At 43.5% G+C, this 27,025-nt stretch overlaps 3 protein-coding genes across 6 annotated transcripts in view; all 3 read left to right on the plus strand.

Moving 5' to 3' along the window:
* The window catches only part of FUT11 (fucosyltransferase 11), an 18,479-nt gene extending 15,537 nt beyond the window's left edge, over positions 1-2,942 (plus strand). The window contains exon 4 of the mRNA XM_064144931.1: positions 2,855-2,942. The gene's annotated coding sequence lies outside the window, so the exon portion shown is untranslated. The remainder of the gene's footprint in view (positions 1-2,854) is intronic.
* Positions 2,116-4,211, plus strand: CHCHD1 (coiled-coil-helix-coiled-coil-helix domain containing 1). Its single transcript, XM_064145563.1, has 3 exons — positions 2,116-2,257; positions 2,855-2,973; positions 4,104-4,211. The coding sequence occupies exons 1-3, from the start codon at positions 2,116-2,118 to the stop codon at positions 4,209-4,211; spliced, it is 369 nt and encodes a 122-aa protein (XP_064001633.1).
* LOC135176163 (neurotrypsin-like) lies at positions 4,211-26,686 on the plus strand. Of its 4 annotated transcripts, none has more exons than XM_064144927.1 (16): positions 4,211-8,059; positions 8,435-8,674; positions 10,666-10,711; positions 12,074-12,310; positions 13,596-13,719; positions 14,413-14,588; positions 15,098-15,245; positions 16,076-16,254; positions 17,081-17,222; positions 18,282-18,484; positions 19,068-19,209; positions 19,460-19,665; positions 20,210-20,288; positions 20,535-20,657; positions 21,155-21,435; positions 25,697-26,686. In XM_064144927.1, exons 2-16 carry the CDS (start codon positions 8,594-8,596, stop codon positions 26,005-26,007), a joined length of 2,478 nt encoding a protein of 825 aa, XP_064000997.1. In that variant the 5' UTR covers positions 4,211-8,059; positions 8,435-8,593; the 3' UTR covers positions 26,008-26,686. The 4 variants fall into 4 exon arrangements, with proteins under 4 accessions (XP_064000997.1, XP_064001000.1, XP_064000998.1 ...); XM_064144930.1 differs by having other exon boundaries at positions 4,211-6,838; positions 8,349-8,674; XM_064144928.1 differs by having other exon boundaries at positions 4,211-6,838.
* Positions 26,687-27,025: the final 339 nt, after the last annotated feature.

Here is a 27,025-nt window from a genome sequence, read left to right on the forward strand (position 1 = left end):
ATCCACTAGTGTCTCTGTGCTATCAGCCATACAAAATACAGGCTCTGGGGAGACTTGGCTATTGAGTAACATACTCCTGTTGTTCCACATGCTCCCTGAAACTGTACGTTTGTATACCTTGCTTCAGGTATGCAGACACTATCATATACTTTATTCTATCTGCGCAGGAATTTCTTAAGCTGATGCTCTTGTTGCAGGCTGAATGCTAAAAAAAAAAAAAAAAAAGAGAGATTCTAATGCAGATGGCAGCAACTGACAGGAAGCTATTACAATTCTCCTTGTGTAGCTTCCTTTTCTCATTCTCAGCTTTCCCTTTCCCCCATTTTTATGGTATTACTTAAAAGAGAGCAGCTTTTGAAGGTGAATATATCTGAAGGTGCTGCCACCATTAGCTAATGTAATCTGAAAAAAAAATTTGATTTACAGAGAGTGCAGTTTTGCTTGTCTTGCATCCTAGGTTTTATGTCTTTTGTTTATATTGTTCCTGTGTAAATCTGGTTATTAATTGCAGCAGGCAAATGCAACAGAGTAAAGTACGTGTCTGCAGGAAAAGAGACAAAACCAAGAGTATGTGAAACTTGCATCTAGTGGAGTCCTGAAACGTACTTCATTTCTCTGTCTTGAATTTGCAGGACGCCAGCCTGCTAGTCTAATTTGAAGGTGTCAGCTTCTTTTTCTTCTGTGCTGCTAGCCAAGAATGAATGATAGCTTACTTCCTCTTCCATCAGAAAAAATGGAACTAGAGAAACATCTCTCTTACCAAAATGTTTTAGAACTTCAGACAGATTGTTTGAATTTGGAACTAATGAGATAGAAATATGCTTGTAAAGAGAAAATAAATCTTTTGTCTACGTGAAAATATCTGCTCATACTCTAAATTGGACTACGAAAAAAAACACATCACAAAAGTGGTTACAGAATCAGATATGCCAGAACATACTGTCACATGGATGCTGTTAAATCTAATAATGATACTGAGAATATTGCAGTATAGACCTGGTAATGTTTGGTTCATGGTAACAAAGTTTCCAGTATCTTATTAACTTCCTTGACTAGGTGGAGATAGGGAGAGTGCTTTGGGATTTATTTCATTAGTGAGGAGGTTGAATATATTTTCATCCAAAACAATGTTATGTGCCGATTTTTTTTTTTTTTTTTGTTCTCAGTGTCTTTAATCCAATCTTCTGAATATAGTCCAAACACAAAACTGTTCCTATGGAAGCATATTGATTCTTCATCAGTCCTCCAGTGCGCAGGGGAAATTGTTAGTGCCTGAATGGGTCCTGATACAGTAAGATGGCATGTTCAGTGACTACTATACCAGCATTTTTCATTTCTAATGCCTGGTGACTGTCTCCACAGTTCACTATGTTTACCTCATCCCTCATGCAGTGCATTAACCTCTTTGTACCCCAGGCCTTGTAATGTTACTTTGTCTTCTGTATTACCTGCCTTTTTCATCTGGGAACTTCAGGGCTGCAGAACAAATCAGCTAGCTGAGTTGAGGACTTGCAGGGAGTTAAATTCTACACTAGGAAAGAAACCTATGGGAACAAAAGGATCTTCCACTACCGAGTAGGAAGCTGCGAGAAGGTTACCATTTCAGAAGAATCAGTTACAGTATTTTCGTGGAAGGTAGGAACAATAATAGATGAGATCCAGCTCTTAGTGTGGAATGGAGGGACATGAAAGGCAGAGAGTTAAGTGATGCTAAATTTCAAGCACCAAGAAAAAAATTTACATACATCTGCAAAAGAATTTTGTCAGTTCCGTCTGAATTATTTAAGAGAGTTGCGGTTTCTTTTTGTCCTGTTGAAGTGTGTATGTACCTTTGGTGATTAGGTTTGCTGCAGAAAACGTTTTGCCATGGAAGTTGTTACTGGGCGTTTCCGTCTAAGGCTGAAACTGTGGTAAATCATTCAGTGTTCGTAGCTGTTGCCCGGCGAGACAGGAGGGGCTGATCTGCCCTTAGCGGGACGGCGCCGTTGCCGTTGCGCGCAGCGGGCGCGCTGCTGCTGGCACCGTACGGAGGCCGCGGCGGGCGGCTCGAGCACGGAGGTGCGCAGGCGCCCGCTGGGTGGGCGGGGTCTGGGCCCCGCGCTGCTGCTCACGAACATGGCGGCACACGGTCCCCCTGCCTGGGTCACCCGCTGGGCCTCCGGGCAGTGGCGGCAGAAGAAGCGGCCGCCTGTTATCCGTCCGACCCGGCCGCTGGTGCTAGCCAACAAGGTAGCGAACCGCAGGGAGCAGCTAGGAGGTGAGTTCCGTGAAGCGCTCCTGTCTGAGGAGTAGACGGCCCGGGATGAAGTGGGCCTTGGCTCTCAGCCCCTGTGGGGGTAGACCCACCGCCAGGGGATCTTCCAGTGCTGTCGCCGGATGCTGTCTCACAGGTCTCTTGCGGTTTTACCCTCAGAGGAGTCATGGTGGTGTGAGAGCTGGTTCGAATCAGTGCTCAGAAGTGTTTTGTGCTCTGTAGGGCAACATCGAGGAAAGGGGTCTGGCTTGTGCCTAAGAATTAGCAATGGGCTCTTTCGAAAAGGTTACTTTCTCATACAACACCCCTAAATTTGTGTCTCGTGATGCTCTGTGTGTGAATCATACATGTGAAATGCTTTGTTACGTCTCAGCACAGTGTTTACTTTTAAGAATTCAGTCAGGTGTTACATGTCTGCAGTGGTACTGATTTTGTGTTAGCAACATTTTTACACAAAACAAAGATCAGGTATTTAGTCATGTTTTTTCTCAAGTGCCTCTACTCCATCTGAAACCTCCAGAGAGATATTTATGTACTGTGGAGGCTGTTAGCTTGAAATCCCAAATGCCTGAGATTTTTGGTTTTGTCTTTCCATTCTAGAAGTGACATGCATTACAGAGATGTCAGTAATGATGGCCTGCTGGAAACAGAATGACTTCAATGATACGGCTTGTGCTGAAGAGATCCGGATGTTCTATGACTGTGTGGCAAAGGCAGAAGTAATTAAAGCCTCTTTTATGTAATTAAAGGATAGTAGTAGGGAAGGAAGAAACCCTCAATCATTTTTTATGCGCAAATAGTAATAATGTTCTCTGAACAATGTGATTTATGTTAATAACCTATTGGATCTGTAGAAGAAATGCAGGATAATGTACTTATTTTTGAATGCAGAAGTTAAATTAAATTAGAATTAAAATAAAGGGAATGGATGTTTGGTATGTTATAATGAAGGATTAAACAGTTTGCTATATGCAGTCCTTACATTTTTTTGAGTTCTTGATGTAGACCTCAGTTACTGTCAGTTGACCCTAAGCTAGGGCATTTATTTAAATCTATTCCAGTTTTTAATATCTAAAGATCAGCACTAATGAAGCAATAACAGTCACTGCTCTGCTTCGTATGAAATGATAGTTTTTAATGGAAGTACAGTTTGTAGCTGTTAGGTAGAACAGTGATTTGTATTGTGTGAGATTCTGATGATTGTAATTGGAGAGATGTACAGTGTAGCTAAGTTTCTGTACAGAATTTTCAGGTTATGTGAGGTAGTTAAGTATTTTCTCTGAAAACTGGGAGTTCTTTTAGGCTGTTTCTAGCTTTGAATGTTAGACGTTTTCATGAAGCATGAATTTCATACTATTTGGAAATTAGAGACTTCTAGCTGTATGATAAACTTCCAGTCAGTTTCAAAAGGTGCATGTACTAAATTTGTCCTTTTGCAGTGATTTTGATTTTTTCAGTTTTCAGTAAAAGTACTGTAATTTATTAAATAATTATGTGGGACAGCGTGAATTAAAAATGTCCACAATTTATTTGGTATATTACTAAAAATCAAATTGAATAACAGAAATTAAAAAGAAAAACTATTACTTGACATAAGTTTACATTATTGTTAACTAAGAATGCGGAAGAATATAGTGTTTCCAAGATGTCTGCGTGTCATTAATTACATCATTTAAAGGTTATCAGCATTTGAAAGCCTTGTGATTAAGCCAAATGCTGTTGTGTTACTTAAAGAAATAGCATTATTCTAAAAGAAACATCCCAGGACAATTAGAAGTAGTCTTCAGAGGTTGGCTTCAACTGCAAATAAACGGAGATAATATTGTGAGATTTCTTTTTTCTCTTTCAGGAGCGCAAGAATCAAAATGAGGACACCCTATTACCCAGAGGAAACTTAACTTCAAGCAAAGTGAACAAACTTCTGAGGAGGTTTCCTCAGATCACACATTATGTATAATAAGCTTTACTAAAGAGACTGCAGACTAGTAATTGAAGTTGGAGTCTGTGGCAGAAAAGTGAGAAGTTAACTTGAGTGAGCATTTGGTGTCAACTGGTGTCTATCAGCACTGCTGTACAGATCTTGACAGCACTTCTGATTCCAGAGTAAAAAACACCTCTCTGGACCATCAGCTGACTTTATTGATGATGTTCTTGGGTCTCACAGTCTTAGAGTTCCTGGAGTGTAGTGTTCAGCTATCCACAGGAACGCATGTAAATGCCTTTTCTAACAGTTAGAGGGTAACTTTTTCTCATGTTTTAGCTTCTTGCCTAGTTTCTGGGGACTAACAAAAAGTGATGAGGCCCAGACACTGAGCCAACTTAAAATTGCTGGTAAACTCATGACTTCTGCTACATGTATGTATAAGCAATTTGGTTCTTGATTTTTTTTTTTTTTTAAATTCCTGCTTCTGCAAAAGAGGGCTGTAAAATGAAGAAGTCTCCAGCAAAATATTTTATTAATACACAGTACATTGGTACAGATCAAATAGAATTTTAACTTGGAAAGTTGTAATTTAGGCACTCTGATTCACAGGTGCAGCACATATGGTGCCACATTAGATCAATTATATGGTCTGTACTATAATAAAATAATGCAAGACTGTTGTTTGGCTTGGGCAACTCCTAATCTACAACAAATGTTCAAATTCTTTTGGTAACAAAACTAAAATGGGGAGAGAATGTTCAAACACAGACTGATACTGACTTCTGGCTTGATTTGTGAGTTTGGTTTGATTGCTTTTTTTCATTAGAGTACCACAAAACTGTATGCAGGTCCCTGTTGTTTTAGTACCAGTACCTGGTACTACTTACCTTAATTGGTAGGAAAAGTACAATGCCTCAGAGAACTAGTGATACAACCATTTATATAGCTAATTCTTTGGGGCATAAAGAAAAAGAGTAAGAGGGAAATCACACAAAGGTGTGTGATTATCCACATGTGACTGTACCATTTGCATGGAGCTGGAGCCTCAGGCTGTTACCTGTTCACCACAAGTATATACTTACAAGTTATTGGAACAGTTTTCATTTAACTGTTGCTTACAGTGGTTCATGTGTGGGATATCCCACAGGGGATCTTACACTGTTGTTGCTGTTATTGCATACCTGGGTCTTTCAGAGGACTTGGGGTCAGTGAAAACATGATGTCCACATCTGAAAGTTGGAAAATACTTTGGTTCTGTGACATTTTGCATTTTCAGTCCGAAAGATGCTCTCTAAAAGGAGAGCCACTTGATGATTCTTTGTTTCTGAAGAAGTCAGGACACCTTGTTTTGAAGTCCTACCAATCTGAGAAGCTATTTTTGGATTTCACTGCTTCACAATGAGTTTCACAAGTTTAGTTGTTTGGGATTTTTTTCTGTCATTTCATGTGTCTACTGTAAACTTGAAATTACTATGCTAAGGTTTTGCAGTCCTTAAAGGAATGTATATTCAGTGTAAGAAGGAAGGAAAGAGAATGCTTTGCAGATGCACCCAGGTTTTGCATTGCTTCTTTTAAAAGTACTCCAGCAGTTCTTGTGATTCAGGATTCCATGCTGCAACCAAAAACCTTCCAGTTATTGGTTGTCCTCTGCAATATGAGCTACTGCCGTTTCCCCATATCTCACTAGTAAGCTTATATTGTTTAAATATGTTCTGTAACATGCTGATATTTGGGATCATTCTGTTAATAGTTCTTGTGTGTAACTGCAGTGAATGATTGTTCTTTCTGAGTTCAGGGTTTGCACCACCCCATGATACTGTTGGTGGGGAATAAAAGACAGGTGGGGTCTGGTGACCCTAGCTGAGCTCGTTGATTAAGAACATTGCTGCAGAGACCTGTATGTCATTGCTTGGTGGGGAAAGAATTAAACAAAAGCCGACTAGCTGTTTGTAAGTCGGATTTGTAGGATTTAAGCAAATCTGCTGGAATTCCTTGATCTTACTCCTGTTCCTTAAAGTTTGGATGTGTTTGCTATTAACTACCTCTTTTCTTAGGCTTTCACTGGAGATCTTTTCTGGAGGAAGCATTGATGTTTCAGCTCATTTTGAGGAATAGTAGTCCTGCCAGTTCAGAAGAAATAGACTGAATTCCAGACAGTCAAGAACAATTTAGGAGATGGTTCTTTTTGTTCAGAAGGGTTGAAGCCAAATAAGCTGGAAAAATCAAGACAGAAAGACTATGTAGGGAATTGTAGACTTACAGAACTGTGTTGATATCAGGGTGAGAAGATGATTTGTATTTAGTAATGAATTTGGGTATTTAAAACTACTTTGAACTTCATCACACAAGGAAGTTCAAGATCTGTTTTACCTTCTCTTTAGGTACATTGCCTATCTAAACTGCTGTAGTTACATTGTTATAATTTCCTTGGTCTTCCTCTCCACATCAGTGAAGGCCATGTTGCTATGAGAAGCTTTTGAGAATCTGAGATCCGCCTCTCTCAAGAAAACATCATTATATGTGTCAAAAAACTAGGAGTAGTCTTGGCAAGAAGGAAATATTTCCAGAAGATGACCCACCACTGGAGTTAGCTGAAGAAAATGCTATACTCTGCACGTTTCATCATTCCTCCAAAAACTGAATACCAAACTTGGACTTAGGTTGGTTTTAGTGCACTGGTCTGTGTATCCTTTGCCTAGGAAATCACTGTCTAGGAAAGCAACTTGCAAGCTCCTGTGAGATTTGTTTCTGTGATAGAGGTTTTAAATCCTACTGGTATGTGTCAGAGGGCTAAATAGGTGAGCGTCTTACTGGAGTTCTGGAGGGACATCATCCACTTGCTGAGAGTTATGGCATGCAGTTGCACTGAAGCTATTTCCATCCTCTATTGCCCTGATAGTCTCCCTCCTTCACCACAAGGATATAGGAGATTTGCATCTAATTAAGTGTAATTCTTGGACAAATCCACTGTGTCCAGAATGCACTGTGCTAGAAATCCACTCCGGAAAACACTCCCTCCTAGTGCTCAGCAATGTCTGTAAAGATCCAGCATGTAGCAGCATTTCCTTGAATTTGATGAGTGACTGAGGATGAGGCAACACAAACCTGTCATGTGAAGTGAGTAATAAGCTGTAAATGAGGAAAGGAGACCAAAAAAAAGGCACTTAGTCAAGCAAATAGATTTTTATCAGCCAATTCCTTGTTTTTATGCTGAGGTGTCTTTGGAAATGCTGCTCAGCAGACTTCACCTGAAGTGCACTCTTTTCTTAGGGTGACCTTCGTGTTCCATGCTGCAGAACACTAAGAGTTAATCCTTCCAAAATGAGAATATAAATACAGGAAATGCCCGTTAGACTGATCTGGGGAGCAGCACAAGGAATGTCTTGTTTCAGATGGATCAAAGCCTATCTAACTCCAGTTCATATGAAGGAGCAGTATGCTGAAAGTACTAAAAAAAAAACTTCATAGGATTGTTGGTAGCAATACGATAAAGATTAGCCCTCTAGACATCATCCTAGCCAATCAAGTGAAAACAGCCCAAAGTCAAAGAGATGCTTGATGAAAGAGATACCTGGAGGCAATACCCATGATAGCAAGATGCCGGGCTGAGAAGTGGGAATGCCCCCTCGAGAGGGCTGTGCCACCTGTCGGTATTCCATGGAAAGCTGCTTTACGTGAAGTTTTCTGGGTCCCATTTACCTGAGTTCAGATCTGAAGAGAGTTTGATCTCGGGATGCTGCGAGCAGCTAATCGAGGAGGCAGCAGCCGGGGGATAAAGTCCCGATTCCTTCCAACAAGTCTAATCTCCATTCTGTGCGTGCGCACAAGCGCTTTCCCAGTTTGTTGCTGGAGGTTTTGCAGCAGTCACGCCGTGACTGTAGGTAGGCTTTGCTCCTTGGAAAGAGAAGACAGAGGCAGCAGCGACTGAAGGCATTGCGGGGTCGGGGGGGAGGGAGAGAGCGGTTGGCCCGGCTGCCGGGCATCGGGGGCGGGGAGGCGCAGGCTGGCACCGGATAGAAACGCTTACCTAGACGGGGAGAGGGAGGAGACAACGGGGTGCGGGAGCGGCTGAGGGCTGCGCCCTACCCACTTGCCTCTAGTGTTCAAGGGTGCCAGAGAATTTCTGGGTCATGTTCTTCTGCCTTATAGCTCTCTCTACTTTTTCCGAAGAGAGGAGTCGAGGAGAAGAGATGAGAGGAAGGAGAAAGTGAAATTCTAGGATGCTGCTGGGAACGTTGATCCCTTTCCCTGCATAGAAATGGAAGAGGCAGCCCCCTCCCTCCAGTGCGGAGCGGCTAGTTCCCAGCTCCCGGGGAAGCCCAGCTACAGAGCTCCGTGAGGAGGCAGTAGCTGAGTTCGGCAGCTGAACCAGAATGTGATGTTTGAAGAGCTTCTGCCCACTTTGTACAGGAGGGATGGAGATCCCCGGAGTCGTCGTAGTAGTAGTGTTCCTTGTGAAGCTCTCCAGCCTGTTACCCTGTCTCAGCTATGTAGAGGTAAGAAATGGTTATTCTGTTTGCTTGTAAGAAGTTATATGGCTCTTTTAAGCAGATCTTGTTACTTAAATATGTTTTCCAAAGCATCTAGGCAGCTGCAATCTCTGGGCTGAAGGCTCAAGAAGGGATTTATTTCATTGTGCATATGAAATTCAGAGAAGGACAGAAAGCAAGATGCACAAGGTTTGCAAATGCTTTGGCTCAGCTTTCCTCTGCTTCTCAGGCACTACAGTGACCCTGTCAGGAGAGATCTTTTGTTTCTGTTCCATGCTGGTTGTCTCATTTACCCCCGTTGCTGTTGTGTACAGATGACTTATAGCTATGCAAACCCGGAGCAATGACTGCAGCACAGACTCTTTGCACTAAAATATGGTCATGGTCAACACTGGGGGATTGTGGAAGCTGCTGCAGGTGCTGGCAGCAACTAATTGTTGATTAGAAGGGAAGCATGTTACTTGGACTGCAGTTTGTCCTTCTCTAAGAAGAGCAGGTTCAGTTTTATATATATCCTGTTATTAGTACAACCCATCTCTGTATCACCTTCAGGCTTACACGTGTGCAAGTGCGCAGTAAAAGCTAGGAGTCAGGGAACCTGGGCTGTGGCTCAATCACCTGTTTGGTGCAGCCACAAAAGTGTAGTTTAGCTTGTTTTCCTCTCTTTGCAAAGAGCTTTGAGATCCTTGTTGAAAACCACCATCATTATTGGTTCTGAGACTGTTATGTGAGCTTGCAACATTCTGATACATCCCATACAAATAGGATTTTGTCTGGGGTTTTCCAGTTAAATACTATTTTATCTGTGCACCCACTTGTGCACACACACTTGAGATCTGATCTGCTGTTTCTGAGCTATGTCAGGAATTCCTCTTCAATATGCAGTGTCACATTCTGACTTCCGGAGGGTGATGCTGGAGTTTGACTATATTCATAAACTTGATTTGAAAATGTCAAAGGTGTTATGCTTGTCAAGTACCTGTAGAATCTGTCTTTGGTTATTCTAGAGGTCAATTTTTGTTTTGTTCCAAATTTTACTTTCCCCCTCTTTGAGAAAGGTGAAGCTGAGGGAAGAAAAATGACTGCATTTTGAAGAAAACCAGAACCATTTCCATTAGCTAAGGTTCTTTTACATGCACACCTCTTCTCTGTGAAGGACAACTCCTTGTTCATATAAAAGTATTAAAAATATATGTAGACATTAATTAAGCTACAAGGAACCGGCAGAAATGTGTACAGTTTCTTCTTTTTACTCTGGATATGTGAAGATTTTGCATCTCCCTGCACACCATGTAATTGTGTTGAGTGGAGATCCCTATCTCTAAGTCAGCAGTCAAATTTTAACTACTGAAAACACTGCCTATAAGAGGAAATGCAGTTTTGGGCCCACTTTCTAAGGGCTTTTCTTTGTATTTTTTTGTTCTTAGCTATTTCACACCATTTGGATAATAATAATGTAGGTCATAATCATATTCTCATCTATTAAGACCAAAATACTCAAAAAGTTTTCTTGAATTTTCTTTGTAGTTGTCTTGCATTTTGCACACAGACGTTTATTACTATTTTTAACAGGGATACTTGGGAGCATTATTGCATCATGTATCTATATCTCTGCTGTCATGACCATAGATGGTTTGTGCTATAAACAGAGAGAGAATGAGGGTTTATTCATTGTTTTTCTTATTCGTGGCAATATTTTCTTCTATCTTTCCTTAGTCATTTCAGGCTTCCAATTCTATTGGAAATGAACAAGCAGGGCCCCCTAGTGTACTGTTTAGATCAAGGGTAAATCTCTGCAGGCTGTAATTATTCATTTTGCTGTTAGTGGGCAGAGCTGTGATTGGATTTGAAGAGGAGCAATGGGGAGAGTAGAGAAGAGGCTGGTTACTATGCTATGTTTGCCTAAAGCAATGAAAGGCCAAGCTGATTTTAGGACATGCCCATGTTTATTTCATTGGATAATCATTTCTCTGCTTTTGCTCTGTTTCTTTTACCAGGCCTTCCTGGGATCCCAGCCCAACAAGAACCATTTGCAGAGTGCAGGTAAGAACAAGAATTTAGTAATTCAGTCGAGAGGCAGATTCTTTCCCGTGGTGGTGATCTAAGACTGCAGGTATGATGAACCACTGCTACCTGGCATTCTTCCTTTATTTCCATTGCTTCTTGAGTCTTTTCTACTGCCTCAACGTCTGTTTATTTTCTTCCTAAAAATGGCCACACAGCTTTCTTTTCTTTATGTCTAAACTCTTGCAGTTCCCTACTCCTCCCAAGTGTTCTTTACCTTTTATTTTTCTGGCTCAATCCTTTTTGCATACTCACCTTTCCTCTGCTCTAATAATTACTGAATTCTCAGACACTCCCCTCTGAGGGTTCCAGCTGATACAAGGTGCACAGTGTATTTTTCAGGCACCCACCTGTAACTGCTTCTCATTTTTGTACTTTGCAGTTAATCTTCAGCTGTCACCCTGTCTCTGGTCTTGACAGTGGCTAGAAGGCAAATGGCATGAGGCAAAGTTTCTTGGTACCCTTACTGCTTGCCTTATATGTCTTTATGGCACAAAGGTTTTCTGAAAGTGTTGGCTTCTTTATTCAGTGAATAGAAGTGTGGCTGTTACACTTTTTGAGTTTGCTTTTCTAATATCATGGATATAGAAGTGTACCCTCACAACAATCTAGTTCTGGTTTCTCTCTTTAAATGTCATAAGTGGACAGTTTTCTTCTTTTGTTAAAGGCTGTATTAAATTAATTGTTGACTTCCTTTGCATGAAATATTTCACATGGGCACAGACTGGGAACATTGACACCTGCACTTCCCTTATACTTCCTGTACATTGGCCAGGTTTAGATAAGCCAGGTGATATGTGAATGTGTATAGGGAACATATAGGCAAAGAAATACAACATAATTTCCTGCTTTTCTGATTTGCAGAATGAAATCATATAAAATTTGAAACTCTTCTCTACCAACTTAGACAGGCAGTTAATCTTCTAAAGAGGCTAGGATCATATTTAAGAGTATTTTATTCAGGTGCCAAATCAGGTGGGGAATAAAGTGGAGTGTGTGCCAAGCTCAAGTGCTGCTCTGGAGTGAGTGAATACATTTATTAAAATAAGCAGTAATGGGAACTAGTTGAAATTGTCCATATTTGGTTCCAGAGTTAGCACATTTCAAAGGTCTGTCTGGTCAGGTAAGGACTTCAAAATCAATTTAGTTTATAGACAGAGCATATTGCAAACATTCTTTGAGCAGCTGCTTTCAAGAATGATAGAACTGAAGTCAAGGAAGTAGCAGTCAAGACTGCAGACACTGGAAGTGTTTCAGGGGATCAGCTGGTATGTCACACATTGTCTTAGCTTTGGTGTGTGGTATCTTAAGTGATGATAACAGCTCCCTTCTTGTGCCCAGCATCCAATGTCTGCAGTATCGGACCACTTGGGTATTACAATGGCTCCCTGTCAGTCACTGAGGCTAGGGCAGAGTGCCTCAGCTGGGCAGAGTTCCCTGATTATGTTCAGCAGTACCCAGACCGTGGCCTGGGGGACCACAACTACTGCAGGAACCCGGACGGAGTAACTACACCCTGGTGCTTCTACCGGCTTGCATCAGGGGCCATCAGCTGGGCTAACTGCGATTGTAACCAAGGTAAGGGCTGCTGTGTGTCCTCAGCTCTGCTGTCTTGGGGGCTCAGGCCCAAAATGTGTTCTGTACAGACATGAAAACAGCAGGTGGGACACACTGTGAAAGACGCACTGTATAGTAACTGTCTACAATTGTCAAAATACTTAGGATTAGAGTCTGTGTGGAAGAAGAATGTCTGTATAGAACAGGGGGTGGATTTAAGCTACTGTAGCCATAATGCTTGTACAGATGTATCACTCATACAAGGAGAGTTTTGTGTTTGGGTTGGTTGGGGGTTTTTCCTTGATTTTTTTTTTGTTTTTTAACTGCTAAACTGTTTTCTAAGTGGCATAATTTAAGTTATGTGGAAAACAACCTACTGTTGTTCCTTAAGTATCCATATCAGAGTTCTGCTCATTTAAGTGCAGCAGATCAAATACAAGAAATCTGTGATGAGGTAGGTCAGCTTTCCTCAAAGCTCCTTACAGCTGAGAAAAGGACTGAAGCATATGCTGAGATGTGCAAGGGAGATGAACTCTTTCAAGGCACTGACTCCAGTGCAACATCCTTGAAAATGTTCTTTGTCCTTCTTGTTTCTTTGCTTTTTCCATGTTTTGCAAAACAAATGCCATACCAGTTTAATAAATGAAATCACCACATCTTTTTCTCTTGCCATTGGAGGTGTATTCAGAAATGGCTTTTATTAAAGCGAGGGAAACAAGTTTGGTTGTGCTGTATGTCTGTATTTAGGTATTACAGGCAGAAAGTGTATCCTTCTCCAATTCATAACTGAATAAGATGATGTGCTTTCTAAACAGTGGTAGATATTTGTGGTGCAGTGGAAATTAAAAGGATATTTACACTGGCACTTGATTTTCTTAGAGAAATTAAAGAGAATTCACCTGCTGTAGCAAGAGTCTCACAGGTGAGGTGGCTGATGGAAAGTAAATCAGTGGAGTGTTGGAAGGAATTGGAGAGCCTGCCATTTCCATACACCTTTTCAAGGTAGCATGTAAAACCATTCCCATTTCATAGGAGAGTGCAGGAGCTGTGGCAGAAGGCAAGTTTCTTTCCATTACCATGTCTCTGGAAAGAATACATCACCAGCCATCCTCCCAAGCCGCTACTACTGGAACTAGGAGGGTGCCACTCCTTCATGCAAGTCACTTCAGTGACAGCACCAGCAAAACAGAAATGAGAGAAGTCAAGTGCAGTTCAACTCAGCTACATACAAGTTCAAGACTTGCTAGTCTGAAACCTCCATCAGAAGACAACAAATGTGTGTTTTTCTTCCCCTCTCTTTTGGAAGGTGCTGTGAGGTTGTCTGAAGATAGTAGTGTGGAGCTGTACTTCAGTGGACTCTGGGGCACCATCTGTGCTGACCACTGGACTGACTGGGATGCCAGTGTTGTCTGCAGGCAACTAGGTCTAAGGTGGGAACCTTAGTCTGGTTGTGAGAGTTACATGCCCATGTGGCCTTTGAAAGAACAGCCTCTGTGGCTACAGTCGCTCTGGCAGTGTGTTGGCCAGGCGACATAAGTTTACCCAGGGTCTTTTCGTAATGTTTTCTTCCAATGGCTGTGTCCAACACCAGTTAACATTTGCAAAAAAAAATTTTAACCAGTAGTTTCTACTTGATGCTCCAGCCTGTGAGTGAGCTAGCTGTGAGGTCATATCCCTTTTTTAGTATTACCAGCTGGAGCTTCTGTAGTGGTCTAATAGAAATTTTGAGAGTCTGAATCCTCTTTGAGAATGTGGGATTTGTAACTTTCAAGTTCCAAATAGAAGGAGGTAAGGTCCACAGAGAAAGAAGGTGTTGATTCAGATTCTTGGACGTTTCGGTCTCTTCTTGGGCTTGTTTATCACTCAGACAAGCTTGCTGTTTCTGGCCAGACCAAATTTGCTGTAGTCAGTAGGAACACAAAATGGGTTAAGTGGTGGGAAGCACTTGGTGCTTGCTTGTGCTTTCTCATTATACTGTAAGTGGCCAACCCTTTGTGCACTCCCAATAACTGGGCTCAATGGGAAGTGGCACAACTGGACTGGAGACTCATAAGCATTGAAGGGAAATTGCAAGCCAGGCATTGCTGTGACATTTCATCATTCTTTTGCCTTCTCTGTACCAGTGAGATTGGCACAGCTGGGAAGAAGAATCAGCTGGGACTGTGGCATGTGCCTCTGCACATGCAGTCATCAAACTGCCGTGGTGATGAGAAAGCACTGCTTCAGTGTCGCTATCGGGAGGCTATGTCAGGAGCTTGTAACCAGGGAACTGCCACAGTAACCTGTGTCCCTCCAGAAGGTAAATCCAGGAAAGATTTGCTCTCTGTGTATTGCATCAGTGTTGTGATAAAATGTACAATATAAGGCCGTGAAACTGTGAGAAGCAAATCATTGGAGCACATACTTCTCTCACCTATTATACAGGTGGCTGTCTTCCTTCTAATGGAAAATTATCCATCCTTTCCTAATCCCAAATACTCAGAGTGGGCATGCTTCTACAATCACTGGCCCTTTGGCTGTTGCTTAATCACCACATCCCCTTTATATCAAACCAGTTCTATGCATGCAGGCAGAAAAGTCCTCATCAACATAGCAGCCAGTTAAAAAGCCATCCCTGGACTGGCAGTACCCAGTACTGTAGGCTGCAGTCAGATGCTTCTGGAGAATCTAGGGATGAGGATCTGGTAGGGTGGGATGAGCACTTTGAAAGCTTCTCTGGCCTGTGAAGAGTTCTGCATTCTGAACTGCTAGATGTGCTTTGTTTCTGCTTTTTTCTCTTGTGCTCTCTTCCCTTTTTTTGAAGTATAGGTGTAGGTACCCCACTGCGTTTAGCTGGGGGAAAGGAGAGCTTTGAAGGACGAGTGGAGGTCTACCATGATGGCAAGTGGGGTACAATCTGTGATGATCAATGGGATGACAAGGATGCTGAAGTAGTCTGTAGGCAGCTGGGACTCAGGTAATTTCCCCTGCTGTATGTCATGGAGTCATACATAATAGAAGCAGGCAGAATGAAGAACATGAGAATATGCCCTTTGCTATAGCACCAGCCCTTTCTGTAGGAGATACACAGAAATCCTGGACTATTCGTCCTATAATGGGATTTTGTACTTAATTCCTCTCAGTTTTATGGGTTTATACTCTGGAAAAAAAAACACTTGGTGCATCCCTGTCTAGTGTTTGTAGTTTATCCCTGCTTGTTATTCTTACACATACGTCCTAATGTAAATATTCCTGGCCGCAGTGCTGACTTGTCATAGTGATTTCTGTATGTGAGCTGCAGTTCCTCACTTGATTAAGTTTGAACACTTCCAGTGTCACTGTTTGCCCTTATCCTCTTCAGACAGGGAAGGAAGAGAGAGCATCTTACTCTCCTGTGTGCCGTTCAGTGCTTAACATGGGAGCTGTTGTATACCGAGAATTCTTGAAATTCATATTGGTACAGAATTTTGCAGACAATTCAAGTTCGAGATCCCTTTGGATCTAAAAAAAGAAGGCAAAAAAACCTTGGGGACTTTTGCCTATTACTGAGATAGAAACATCATTGCCCTCTGAACTTCCTAAGTCGCTGTACTGTTCGTGTTGCAAGCACATTTTTGTTACATATTAGAAGGTCTCGTTATAAAACTTACCAGTAACCAATTCGCAACACCACTGTGTCAGAAATATGTAGTATCTGGGGGACACACACACACTGACCTAGCATAGGAAAGTCCCTGTGCAAGGCAGAATCTTGAGGGCACAAACCCATGACCTTCCTTATTAAGTATATGGTGTCTATGTTTGCAGTGGGAACCCAAAAGCCTTGTCATGGGCTCACTATGGGAAGGGATCTGGCCCAATCCTGCTGGATGAAGTGGAATGCTCAGGCAATGAACTCTCTCTTGACCAGTGCAAGAAGAGTGGCTGGGGACAGCAAAACTGTGACCACATTGAAGATGCTGGGGTCTCCTGTAACCCTTTCACAGGTATAGATCTACATGGCAGTCAGATGTTTCCATTCTTAGTCCTGTATTACACAGCTTTCTCATCAGATAACACCACTGTTTCAGTGTGGGAATGCAGAATGCAGAAGAGTTGTGAGGTGCAGGAGAGCTGTGGGAACAGAGTGAAGAGACATGACAACAGGCAGATCCTTATAATAACCGACCTTGGTTCTCACATGCAGCTGGCCACCTTATCTCAGAAGGGGCAGATAATGGAGACTTCACTAACGAGAATAACAAAGCGTGTATTTATGCAGACGTGGTGGGTTGTGTAGGTGTGTGCTCTACTGGCTGAGTGAATGTATTCGGGCTGATACGTAAATAAAGTGGCCTCTGAGTAATTCACATTGAATCGTCTGGAGACCCTCGTGGCTGGCCTACGACCATATGGGTCTATAGGCTTGTTTACCGCGGTCCCACAACAGGCAGAGAGAGCAGGTGGCGTGGCCTGCAACACTTCGGGATCTTGCGGGGTTTCTGTATACAGTTCCCAGAAAGGCTGCTAGATATGGAGGCAGAGAGCAAGGAACAGGTAGGAATATATTGAAGCCGGGCTTGGTGGTGTTCTCATGGCTTTCCAGAAGTGGCATGGAAAAGGCTGAGGTGAATCTTCTCCTGACAGATGGGTACATCCGGTAGCAATGAATGTCTGAGTTTTGAGTACCCACAGATATCTGTGTCTTTGGTTTCTTTCACTCCTGGCCTGCACAGAGACTTCAGCAGTGGACAGAGACTTCAGCAGTGGTGTGCAGACTGTTTCTTTTCTCCTTTGCTGACTGATGGCCTTTCTTTCTCCCACTCTTTGCAGAGGGCACTGTCAGGCTGGTTGGTGGCCACAGCTCCCATGAAGGCAGGGTAGAAGTTTATTACAATGGAGATTGGGGCACAGTATGTGATGATGGCTGGACAGACATCAGTGCCCAGGTGGTCTGCAGGCAGCTGGGCTTCAGGTAGGACTTTAGAGTGTGTGTGGTACCTGTGCTTCCAAATTTCAAGATTAAATTCCATCACATCACCCTTTAGTAGAATAGGCTGTACCTTAATCCTTCATTGCTGTCTGTGTCAAAAGGGTTGTTACTATTATTTAGGAAAAGTTGTTTTGTATTCACATCCTTTCTGAGGGAGAAAAATGTATTTTTATTATCTCTTGCTACAGCCTGTTCTGGAAGCAGATAACAGACTTGATGCTGTATTTATGAAACCCTTGCCCAGGTCATAGAGTTTTCTTTACACTCTTTAAATTTGCACATGTATCCGCTCAACACTGCCACCTGCTCTGCTCTGCTTCAGTAGTTGAACAAAGACTATCAAGGCAAAAAAAAAAGTAGTACTAGGGATTTTCATAATGCTTTTTTTTTTTCATCTTTCCAGGCATGAGTTTGGGGAAAGTTTAAACTTAGGATACCTTTAGTCTTGGAGCTAGTAAAGGGTTAGGTTTGGGGTTGGCTTTTTGTTGTTTTTTTCTTTTTTTTTGGTGGATTTTAAAATGTAATTAGGGTATCCTTGTAAAATTTCATCTTTATGGACTGAAAAAAACCGAAATTCTTACCTTTATTTCAGCTGCATACTGTGTTTGTGATCTCTTGTAGGGCCTAAAAGTTTGCATCTTTCTGTATTTCAGTTCCTATAAAAAGAAGTAGAACTACTTAAATGTTGATATTTTTGATGCCTCCTCTGCTAGTCCTTCTTCAAGTTGATGTTTCTGGTGTCATGTGTGCAGAGCAGCCTCTGTGATCTGTCTGTCCCTCCATGCTAATATGACTGTGCTTTTGACCAGACACTAGAAAATGCCCTGGCCTCAGCAGACTTCCATGAATACTGGAAGTTTGTGAGATGTGCAAGCTGCTCGATTGCCATCCTGTGTGTCACTGAGTGGTTTAGGTCAAGAGCCCACCAATACCACATTTGAACTCTGGAAGGGAGTTATCTTTTAGGTCTGATCTTGGGTTTCTCTGTGGGATTAATAAGTTTCAATGCATCTGACGTTACATTCTGTTTCCTTCCTTCAGTGGTCCTGCTGCCTTGGCTTCTGAAGGGGACTATGCTGCTGGCCAAGGCTTTATCTTATTGGATGATGTGGCTTGTGTGGGGACAGAGCTGTTCCTCCTGGACTGTCCCCACAGCAATTGGGGGCAGCATGACTGCTCACATGCTGAAGATGTGGGAATCCGCTGTTCCCCGGAGAGCAACACAGTCACAGATGGCAGCTTGGGTAACTCACCTTGCTTCTTCCCTTAGGTGATGGGGAAGTGTTGCTTGCTAGTCTCTTCCTTTTGAAGCTCTGGCAGGTGTAGGAGTATCTTGTGTGGATGACACACTTGTAATTAAAATTGTGAATGTAATTCAAGTTAATGTAATTTCTTATTTTCTATGAGGTCTGATACCCTGCACTTTCCAGTTTGTCAGACACTTTTTGGTTGAAATAGCATCCAATGGTTTTGGTTTTCCTGGATGTAGAACGCTTCCTTAGAATAACATAATAGTTTTATAATTTAATGGATTTGCTTCCAAGGCATGTTTAAGCTTGTCCACTCTTGGCTCAGGACTTACTAGCTTTTCTTCTGTTCTTGACTCAGGTTTCAGAGTATGATCCACTAATAATGTATTAAATTAGTTAATATGTATGTAGTCATGTGATTCAGCAGAGAGGGGAATGTAGAAACATTGCCTTTTTTTTTCCACTCTCCAATCTTACTGATATCTGGGATTTATCTTTTCCTTTAGAACCCAGGTTCTGGGTACCTCACATTTCCTGGTGTTATTGCTTGCAGAAACCCATGTGTTTTCTCCTGCAGGACCTCCTGTGCGGCTGGTGGATGGAGAAAGCACCAAGGAAGGACGGGTTGAGGTATTCCTGAATGGGGAGTGGGGCAGTGTCTGCGGTGATGGCTGGACAGATAGAGATGCTGCAGTGGTTTGCAGGCAACTGGGATTCAGGTAAGAGCATCTTAGAGCATCTTAGAGATAGAAACAGCTCTTGGGGAGATTGCTTCTTTCTGGACCTGTTTTTGGGGGCTTCATTTCTTAGTTTGACGTATACATGTGCTTGAGGGAGTAGGGTCCTATTCTGACTATGCTACTGTCTATATGTGGAGTAACAGACATTATTTCTCTTAAAATATGTTGGTGCATCACATTCACCTGCCTACTGCTAACTGCAGACTATCCATTCTCTGCATAATTGCAGTGGTATAGCAAAATCCAGGGCCATGGCTTATTTTGGCGAAGGCCATGGGCCTATACATCTGGACAACATAGAGTGCAGTGGCATGGAGTACACCCTGGGGCAATGCATCAAGCCTGACACCAGGATTCGAAGCTGCTGGCACAGTGAGGATGCTGGTGTGATCTGTGACTATGTGGAAGAGAAGGTCCATGATACCAGGAGAACAGGTGCTCTGCCCATTTCTTTTATGCAGAAATCTGGAGCTCCAGTTGTAGGATCTCTGCATGATTTTGTGCTTTTCCCCTGTAGTTCTTTTTGGCTAAAACTTTACTTACAAAATAAACATGTCCAGTCCTACACCTCTTACTTTTTCCTTGTTTTACTTGTTGTTTCTTCTAAGGAGCACAGAGTGCCCAAGACTAGTCTGAGGAGCTGCACCTGTGTCAGGCCTTGGGCTTGAACTTCCCCACAGCCAAGTCGCCATGTCATTTCATAGAGCAGTAACCCCGAGCAAACTGACTTTTAGACTACTGAACAAATAGCTGTAGAGGCCCCATGCCTGGCGTAAGACTACAGATACTGCAGCTAAGCATCTCTACCTAAACTGATGAAATCTGTGGGATCAATTTGTCTATGAATTACATGTGCACAACACAATGCAGTCAGGTGCCATGAGGATTAATGTCCCCAAGAAAGATAAATGGTATTTGGCTGTGTGACAGTAATTGTTGACAGTTAAGGTGAAGGTATCTACCCAACTTTGCTGTGCAGGTCCAGAGTCTAGTGTGTGTGGGATGCGCTTGCTTCACCGTCGTAAGAAAAGGATCATAGGCGGAAACAAGTCTCTCAGGTACTACCTTGTAGTTACTTGGAAAGCCAGAGCTTGTTCTAGCTTTCATACAGACTCTGAAAATAGCCTAGAAAATGCTGAGCACATTGACACATTTTTACTGATGATGTTTAAACTCGATTTCCACCATTGAGCCTATCCAGGGAAAAGTGCATAGCAGTTGAGCCTGTGGGGCAGAGTGGATGGGAAAAAAGGAAAACAGCTCACATATGTGTGACACCTATTATTCCTCTGTGTCTTCTTCAGAGGCAGTTGGCCATGGCAGGCCTCACTACGGTTGAAGGGGTTTTATCGAGACACTCGTCTGCTGTGTGGAGCAACACTGATCAGCAGCTGCTGGGTAGTGACTGCAGCCCACTGCTTCAAAAGGTGTGTTTGTGAGTGGCGAGCCCCTAGGGACAAACAAGATAACCTCATACAAGATTGTCCTCCAGGCTTAGCAGGACCACAACCTTCAAGTTATGGATCATGTGATCTTGGAGCAGTTATAGGGATGACTCATTAGAGGCTTGCTTCACTGCTTACACATGCCCTCTTAACTTTGAGGGTTTACATCTTAAATGAAACCAGCATTTTGCTATTCTTCAGTGCTGTAAGGACCTGTAAACAGGTAAGGCTACAAGCCTGTTGAAACTATTGTAGCTTTTCTTGTAGGGGAAAAAAGTCCTGTGCGTGGTAGTGATTTGGGGTACCTACTGACTGCAATAGCTGGCATTATCACTTCTGCTAAAGAGGTCCTAGAGTACTGCAGATGGTACTGTTTTATCAGTTCATGAGGAGGTGGTTTAGTCTCATAGCAACTGAGACTGGTATGAGCCTGTTTTCCCCATAGTAGGAGTATTGAGCTTGAGTCTCTTTCTCTCCAGGTTTGGTGTTGATGTGCGGCGCTACCTGCTGCGGGTAGGCGATTACCACACAGGTGTGAAGGATGAGTTTGAAAGGGAGCTGCCTGTGGAGCGGATTGTCCTCCACAGGAATTACTGGGCTGGCAGCAATGATAATGACATTGCCCTGGTCCAGATGCAGGGCAGAGAGGGACACTGTCTGTCCTTCAATCGCCATGTGCTGCCTGTCTGCCTGCCTGAGAGGAAAGAGAAATCCGACATCAATAGGCAAGCCTGCATCATCTCTGGCTGGGGAGACACAGGTGAGTGATGGGACTTTGGAAGGCAAGAAAGTTGAGGGAGTCTGGGTTCAGAAGCCTATCTGGGCCATTTAATTCATGTCTCTGGAACTCAAGGCCATGTTCATACTCTATTGTCTGTACCAGTGCATGGTGTTAAGAACAGGGAGATGTTGCTTTGTATTTTCTTCTGAATCTGAAGTTTCTTGAGCCTGCCCGTAGTGGAAGTCTGGGTTGCCATAGCATTCTTCTGAAGCTGTGGGACTGAGAAATGCTGCCATTTGGCCACAATCCTCTCTTTCTTTCCCTTTCTACATGCATGTTTGGCCACAGCAGACACCTTAGGCAGCTGCCTGCGTAGAGCTGATGTACAAAGCCTGTGAGACACCTCTATGTTTGCATGATCTCCTGCCTTCTTCATGATAATATAGTAGTGAAGTGAGGGCTGAGAGATGGAAGCAAGCTGTAAGATTACCTTGCTTGATCTCCCTGGGATATTGCTGCAGGGACAGGTGGGCTATAAAGCTTCTGCACTAAGTTTGAGACAGCCTGTACTGTCCACTTGTGGCACACTGCTGTGGAGCTTCCAAGGTAAAAGAGAGCAGAGAATATTCTAGAAAGACGACACTTTAAGAGAGCTTAGTATTTAAAAATTATCTTTTAAAATGCTAGACTTGGACTCCTGACAGGGATGCAAGGTCTGGAGACAGCTTTAAACTGTGAGCAAATCTTTATAACCAGCCATCCAGTCCTTACTCATTCCAGAATCAGAGATACAATGCAGGAACTGGGGCAAGGGGGCGTTTCTGGGGCCACTGTGACTGAAGCAAAGCCACATGTTCAGAAAGACTTGCTGCCAAGTAGCCCTAGCTTGTCTGTTGATTTTGGATTTACCTATGCTTTCCAGCTGTTACGGCAGGTGTTTTAGTGCAAGTATACATTTGCCTTTGAATCATTTGCATGTCACTTTGAGGTGTCTGGGGGGGATCAAGGAGCTACTTAACCATGTTAACTCCCTTAAGGTCTACTGGGGCTTAGTGGCTAGAATCCTATCTCCTGCATCAAACCTTGCTTTCCCAATGGGAGAGGTACTAACTATTACCTTGTGAACTTGCCATGAACCTTGAGCACAGAAACAAATCAGAGGTAATAGAGAGATTTAGAGTCATAGAATCAACAGGTTGGAAGAGACCTCCAAGATCATCCAGTCCAACCTATCACCCAGCCCTATCCAGTCAACTAGACCATGGCACTAATTGCCCCATCCAGTCTTTTCTTGAACACCTCCAGGGACGGTGACTCCACCTCCCTGGGCAGCTCATTCCAATGGGAAATCACTCTCTCTGTGAAGAAATTCCTCCTAACATCCAGCCTATACCTCCCCTGGCACAACTTGAGACTGTATGCCCTTGTTCTATTGGTGGTTGCCTGAGAGAAGAGACCACCCCCCACCTGGCTACAGCCTCCCTTCAGGTAGTTGTAGACAGCAATGAGGTCAGCCCTGAGCCTCCTCTTCTCCAGGCTAAACAACCCCAGCTCCCTCAGCCTCTCCTCATAGGGTTTGTGTTCCAGGCTTTTCACCAGCTTTGTCGCCCTTCTCTGGACACTTTCCAGCACCTCAACATCTCTCTTGAATTGAGGAGCCCAGAACTGGACACAGTACTCAAGGTGTGGCCTAACCAGTGTTGAGTACAGGGGAAGGATAACCTCCCTTGTCCTACTGGCCACAGTGTTCCTGGTCCAGGCCAGGATGCCATTGGCTCTCTTGGCCACCTGGGCACACTGCTGGCTCATCTTCAGCCTACTATCTGTCAGTACCTCTGGGTCCCTTTCTTCCTGGCTGCTTTCCAGCCACTCAGTCCCCAGCCTGTAGTGCTGCTTGGGGTTGTTGTGGACAAAGTGCAGAACCCTGCACTTGGCCTTGTTAAATCTCATCCCATTGGCCTCTGCCCACCTATCCAGCCTGGCCAGGTCCCTCTGCAGGGCTCTCCTACCTTCCAACAGATCAACACCTGCTCCCAGCTTGGTGTCATCTGCAAACTTACTGATGCTGGACTCAATCCCCTTGTCCAGATCATCAATAAAGATATTGAACAGGACTGGGCCCAGCACTGATCCTTGGGGAACACCACAACTGGATGTGGCACCATTCACCACCACTCTCTGGGCTCTGCCATCCAGCCAGTTCTTGACCCAGCACAGAGTGAATCTGTCCAAACCATGAGCTGATAGCTTCACCAGGAGTTTGTTGTGGCACACAGTGCCAAAGGCTTTGCTGAAGTCCAGGTAGACTACATCCACAGCCTTCCCCACATTCACCAGGCAAATAACCTGATCATAAAAGGAGATTGATCAGGTTGGTGAGACAGGACCTGTCCTTCCTAAACCCATGCTGGCTGGGCCTGATCCCTTGGCCATCCTGTAGGTGCTTTGTGATGGCACTCAAGATGACCTTGCCTGGCACTGAGGTCAGGCTGACAGGTCTGTAGTTCTCTGGCTCCTCCTTTCAACCCTTCTTGTGGATGGGTATCACATTGGCCAGCTTCCAGTCTTCAGGGACCTCTCCAGTGAGCCAGGACTGTTGATAAATGATGGAGAGTGGCTTGGCCAGCTCATCTCTCAGCACCCTAGGATGGATCCCATCCAGTCCCATGGACTTGTGAGGATCCAAGTGTATCAGCAGGTCCCTTACTTCTTCCTCATGGATTAGAGGGGGACTATACTGGTCCCTGACTCCATCCACCACTTCAGGAGTCCAGCTGTCCTGGAGACAACCTGTCCCACTATTGAAGATTGAGGCAAAGAAGGTGTTAAGCACCTCTGCCTTTTCCTCATCCTTTGTCACTGTACTCCCCTCTCCATCTAATAAGGACTGGAGGTTGTCCTTGGCCCTTCTCTTGCCATTCATATATTTAAAGAAACCTTTTTTATTTTCCTTGACAGCTGTGGCCAGCCTAAGTTGTAAATGGGCTTTTGCCTCTCTAATTTTTTTCCTACAAGACCTAGCAACTTCCTTGAACTTTTCCTGGGACACCTCCCCTCTTTTCCAAAGGTGATACACTCTCTTTTTAATCTTTAATTCCTTCAGCAGCTCCCTGCCCATCCAGTCTGGCTGCCTCCCTCGTCAGCTCATCTTCTGGCACAATAGCACAGCTGCTCCTGTGCCTTTAGGAGCTCTTTCTTGATGTAGATCCAACCTTCCTGGACCCCTTTGTTTTCAAGGGCTTTTTCCCAAGGAACTTCTGAGTTAGTTCCTTACATAGGCTGAAGTCTGCCCTTCGGAAGTCCAGTGTGGAGGTTCTGTTGATGCCCCTCCTGGTTACACCATATACTGAAAACTCTTTAATTTCGTGGTCACTGGACCCCAGGCAGCCTCCAACCACCACATCCTCTACCAGACCCTCTCTATTTGTGAGCAGCAGGTCAAGCAGAGCTGCCCCCCTGGTAGGCTCACGTAACAGCTGGCATAAGAAGTAAGAAGTTGTCTTCCACACACACTAGAAACCTTCTAGACTGCCTCTCCTCTGCAGTATTTAAGTCCCAGCAGATGTCTGGTAGGTTAAAGTCGCCCACCAGAACAAGGGCAGGTGATCTTGAGGCAGCCTCCAGTTGTTTAAAGAACAATAAATCAACCTCTTCTTCCTGGTTGCGTGGTCTATAACAGACTCCAGCCAGGATATCAGTCTTGTTGGCCTTCCCCTTAATTCTCACCCATAAAGACTCTACTTGATCATCCTTGATTTCTACCATGACATCCAGAGCATCCTAATATACAGAGCCACTCCTCCACCTTTTCTCCCTTGCCTGTCTCTACTGAAGAGCAAACAGAGGCAAATCTAGTGCAAGAGGCAGTGAGCTCTCTTTGAACAATATTTGGATGCCTCTGAAATTTCCAAAATTTCTCTGTGAGGACTGGGCACTTCATAAATATGACTGCATTTATTCTCTTGAGAGTGCACTGTCCTTGCTTTACAGATGAGGAAATGGAGGCTCCAGGAGGTGAAATGAATTGAACAAGGTTCTTACTTCTTGGCAGAACCAATTGTTTGATTTAACCTCTTTCTCCAACCTCTTTCCCATTTCTTTGATCTTACAGCTCTTTTTTGTGGTTTGCTGTGGCAGCACTGTCTTCTGAAGTTTTGGTGGTTCAGAGATGCTGAGCTTGGTCTATTTCTGTGCTGCCTTGACATGAAACGTAGAAATATCTGGTTTTGTGCAAAGCATTATTGCTCTAGGTCACTGCTGTTTGTAAGTGAATTGGTCTGGCTGGTCTATTCCATTCCAGGGAAGTCTTATTCAAGAACCTTGCTGCAGGGAGTGGTGCCTCTTCTCCCACGGGAAGACTGCAAGCTCCGTTATGGGCAGAAGTTCACTAACCGCATGATTTGTGCTGGGAACCTCTCTGAAGATAAACGGGTGGACAGCTGCCAAGGTGATAGTGGAGGGCCACTTATGTGTCAGAGGTCAAATGGACGCTGGATCATTTTGGGGATCACTTCCTGGGGTTATGGCTGTGGTCGGAAGGATTCTCCTGGTGTGTACACCAAGGTCAGCAAATATGTACCCTGGATCAAGAAAGTGACCAAGCTAAAATGAAAATGTCTGAGCTCTAGGAACTTCAATATATGGTCCTTTTGCCATGCAGCAGCAGAAGGCTGTGGCTTCTGGCCTGTGACTCATGGAGACTGGGAAAAAACTTCAATGTAGAACTGAGATAAAAATAGTTACATCTGATTCTTTAAAGATTTTGATTTCACTTGAGTCTGTAATCTCTGAGTAGAGAAAGCAGGTACACACTGGTAAGAATGAGAAGTCTATGCTGCTTTGACTGTGTTCTGTAATGCAATCAGTCTTGTTCTTTTGGCACACAGAAATGGTAGAAGTGGAGAGATACCTGCGTCTGTAAATCTGTTCCTGGTTTTTTGTGTTTGCATAGTTGAAAAACACTGCAAGGTGAGGTGAGATGCTTGGAAGATGGCATCATGCTCTGGCAGAGCAAAAACCTTCAGCTATTTTTTCATAACAGCTCTCTTCAGTTCCATGAATCAAAAGAGGTGACCTGAGGAACAGGCCAACAGTCAGGTGACTTTCTTTCCCTGTTATATCTCTTTTATCTTCTGAACAGTGGATCTACTCCCATATGATCATTTTAAAGTATGTGTTGCTGCTAAGAGATTCTTGTCCCTCTTGCTGTAATCCTGTACCAGTGCATTTCCAGCTGCCAGATGCCATGGTTTTATTCAGCTTTGTCAATATAGTGGTTCTTTTGTGTTTGTGTTTTGGTTTATTTTTTTCTCAAAGCAGCATATTCTAGAGTCATATCTTGTTTCAAGAGTAAATCTTCATTTTTAAGAGGAAAGAACTGTATTACCCTCATGATTACTAAGAAGAACTTAAAAATGCGACCTCCAAGAGATGAACAGACATGTTATTTTTCTTTAAATACAGATGTAATGTTAACTTCAAACAGGCACAGTAAGCTTTGATGCATCACCAAGGACTCAAACATGGAGGTAATAATACAGGATGGGATGCGCAGAACTTGCGCCAGATGGTGCATGTTTTGGGTTTACTTCTGCAATGACTAGGTCAGGCTTGCCATCTGGATTTGTGC

Source organism: Pogoniulus pusillus, chromosome 6 (genome assembly GCF_015220805.1).
Source record: "Pogoniulus pusillus isolate bPogPus1 chromosome 6, bPogPus1.pri, whole genome shotgun sequence".
In the NCBI taxonomy this organism is placed as follows: domain Eukaryota; kingdom Metazoa; phylum Chordata; class Aves; order Piciformes; family Lybiidae; genus Pogoniulus; species Pogoniulus pusillus.